Source organism: Triticum aestivum, chromosome 1B (assembly GCF_018294505.1).
Source record: "Triticum aestivum cultivar Chinese Spring chromosome 1B, IWGSC CS RefSeq v2.1, whole genome shotgun sequence".
Classification (NCBI taxonomy): domain Eukaryota; kingdom Viridiplantae; phylum Streptophyta; class Magnoliopsida; order Poales; family Poaceae; genus Triticum; species Triticum aestivum.
In genome coordinates, this window is record NC_057795.1 from 100,882,650 (window position 1) to 100,884,865 (window position 2,216).

The window sequence follows — 2,216 nt, forward strand, 5'->3', positions numbered from 1 at the left end:
TAGGCTTTGGGGGGAACCGGCACAACCCTCTAGGGGTGGCCTATCACATATATATATAATGAGGTGATATACAATGTTACAATATACACATGTAAATACAGTCTAACAGCCAGGCCTTCCAAACCCAGGAACAGGATAGCAGTGACCGCAGCCGAGAAGTCCAAAGATCTTTCGAGTGCATCCTCGCAGCCTTGGTACCTGGTCTCATCGATCATCGGGCCGTTTTTCACCGACCAGTAGCAGCGCCACAAGGTGAGAGCCACGAAGGGGATCAGGAATAAGAGGTACAGAAGATTCTTCATGCTGATGAGAAGTAGAATGCCGCAGGCAAGCGCCATTTGGAGCAGAGCGCAGAGGTGGATGAGAAGCTTCGAGGCACCAAATAAGCACCTTGAAAGTTTTGGGTACAAGTCGACCAAGTTCTTTGATCCACAGAGACAGAGGAACGGGAAAATACCGGCCTCCAGTGTGACCGCTGCGAGTGGGGAAATGCTGCCCCGAACAAATCTGTTTCCCTCGGTCTTCAGGTTAACCTGGCCGAATGCTATGGCGAGCAGAACCGGGCACACCATGATCAAGATGCCCTCTGCGAAAGCTCTGGCGCGGTTCTTCAGGGCATCCTGATGAACAGAGAGAACAGCAATGAGATCATTAATTTGGGCAATGTGCGAAACACAGAAGAACATTTTTGTTTGAGACAAAACAAATATGATTATTTCTAGCACAGATATACACATATTTAGATAATGGAAAAGATCTTCCTTCCAGTCTTTGCATCATATGGTTATGGCACAACAGAGCAGCAAACGAGAAAATAAATGGCATATCTTGGATTTTTTCTTTTCTTCGCACCGAGGCATGCATATCTTAGTTCTCTGATCATAGATACATATCTCCTTGCCCCGCTGCCAAATGATAATTAACCGGGCATTCCTTTGCTGTTTGAGCTAGGGGCTTTTGATGAGAAGGTACATGAATGCTCGTTTTGCACTTTGCCTTGCTTTAGTAAATCTGATACTTTCTGCAAAGTAAACTGTAGCTGATATCCGGTGCTAGTGATGCATCATCAGTTGATAAAAGTTTCGCTTTGGAGTTGGGACAATACTAGAGGGAGGAGGACAAACTGTGATTTTGATGCGACGCATACTGTATATTTTTTGCCTGTTACATGAAGCAGATTGAACACTATAATCGCAGAACGGATTTTGGAAACAAAACGATGAAATGATAGCTTAGTGCATTAGTTTCTTCCATCAAAATGGGGAAAAACTGACAACAGTGACGATTCAGTTGCTTCAAAGATGGAGACTTACCATCTCAAGCTTCCCGGAGGATATGATGGCAGACTTAAAACTCCACCGTAGTACGTACTCTATCTGCAAGGGGGAGAAATCACAGCCGAATGAAACATGGAAGAAAGAGCAATGGTCGAAGGGAGACGGAGCAATCCAAAAACGCGTAGGATGACGTTACGCTGGTTGAACCTTTAATGCTTGTTTTTTTGGTGCTTCAGTGCTGCTGCCTGTGTATATATAGCTGGCAACATCTAGAACTGTTAGCTCGCAATCGATTGAACTGAGATTGGAATGCTTGTGCAGCCGCGTTCTCGGAAATTGCTGGTGAAGACGAGGAACTCTCGGTCAAGTCAACGTTGATGTGGGGAAACGGATCCTGTAGTCTATGATATCCTGGGAAATGCTTGTTTATGTTTCCTGTGTCCCTTGTGTGATAAAAAATCCAGCCGGCCGGCCGGCAACAAAGAAAACCATAATAGGGTTAGGTTTTACTCCCTCGGTTCCTAAATACAAGTGATTTCAACACGGACTACGTACGAAACAAAATGAGCGAATAAACACTATAAAATATGTCTATATACATCTGTATATAGTTTTTATTGTAGCTCAGATTTGTAACATGATATTTCGAATCAGCACCACAACCTTCCTACAAAAATCTACCTCAGAATCTCTCAAGTTCAGCATAAACTCCCCCCGCCCCCACCTTAGGCATTCCTACCCCAACTGAGTGTAATACTTCCTTTTTCTAAAAAACTGAGTGTAATACTTGTAGCGAATATAAGTAGTGTCAAAGTCTACACTGGCTTAGCTCTGCAGATGTTTTTCAGGACGAAGACGGTGATACGATACCACTCGACAGGGATGATAAGATTCGCTCATAGCATAGGTGGAAGAGTAAAACACAGTGATGACAAGGTT

The 2,216-nt window shown here is 44.0% G+C and overlaps 1 protein-coding gene across 1 annotated transcript; it reads right to left on the reverse strand.

Moving 5' to 3' along the window:
• Positions 1-16: 16 nt before the first annotated feature.
• LOC123087558 (uncharacterized) lies at positions 17-1,624 on the reverse strand. The gene is made up of 3 exons (XM_044509602.1): positions 1,485-1,624; positions 1,314-1,376; positions 17-620 (listed from the first exon to the last, which is right to left on the reverse strand). The coding sequence occupies exons 2-3, from the start codon at positions 1,314-1,316 to the stop codon at positions 30-32; spliced, it is 594 nt and encodes a 197-aa protein (XP_044365537.1). The 5' UTR covers positions 1,317-1,376; positions 1,485-1,624; the 3' UTR covers positions 17-29.
• Between the last annotated feature and the right edge of the window lie 592 nt (positions 1,625-2,216).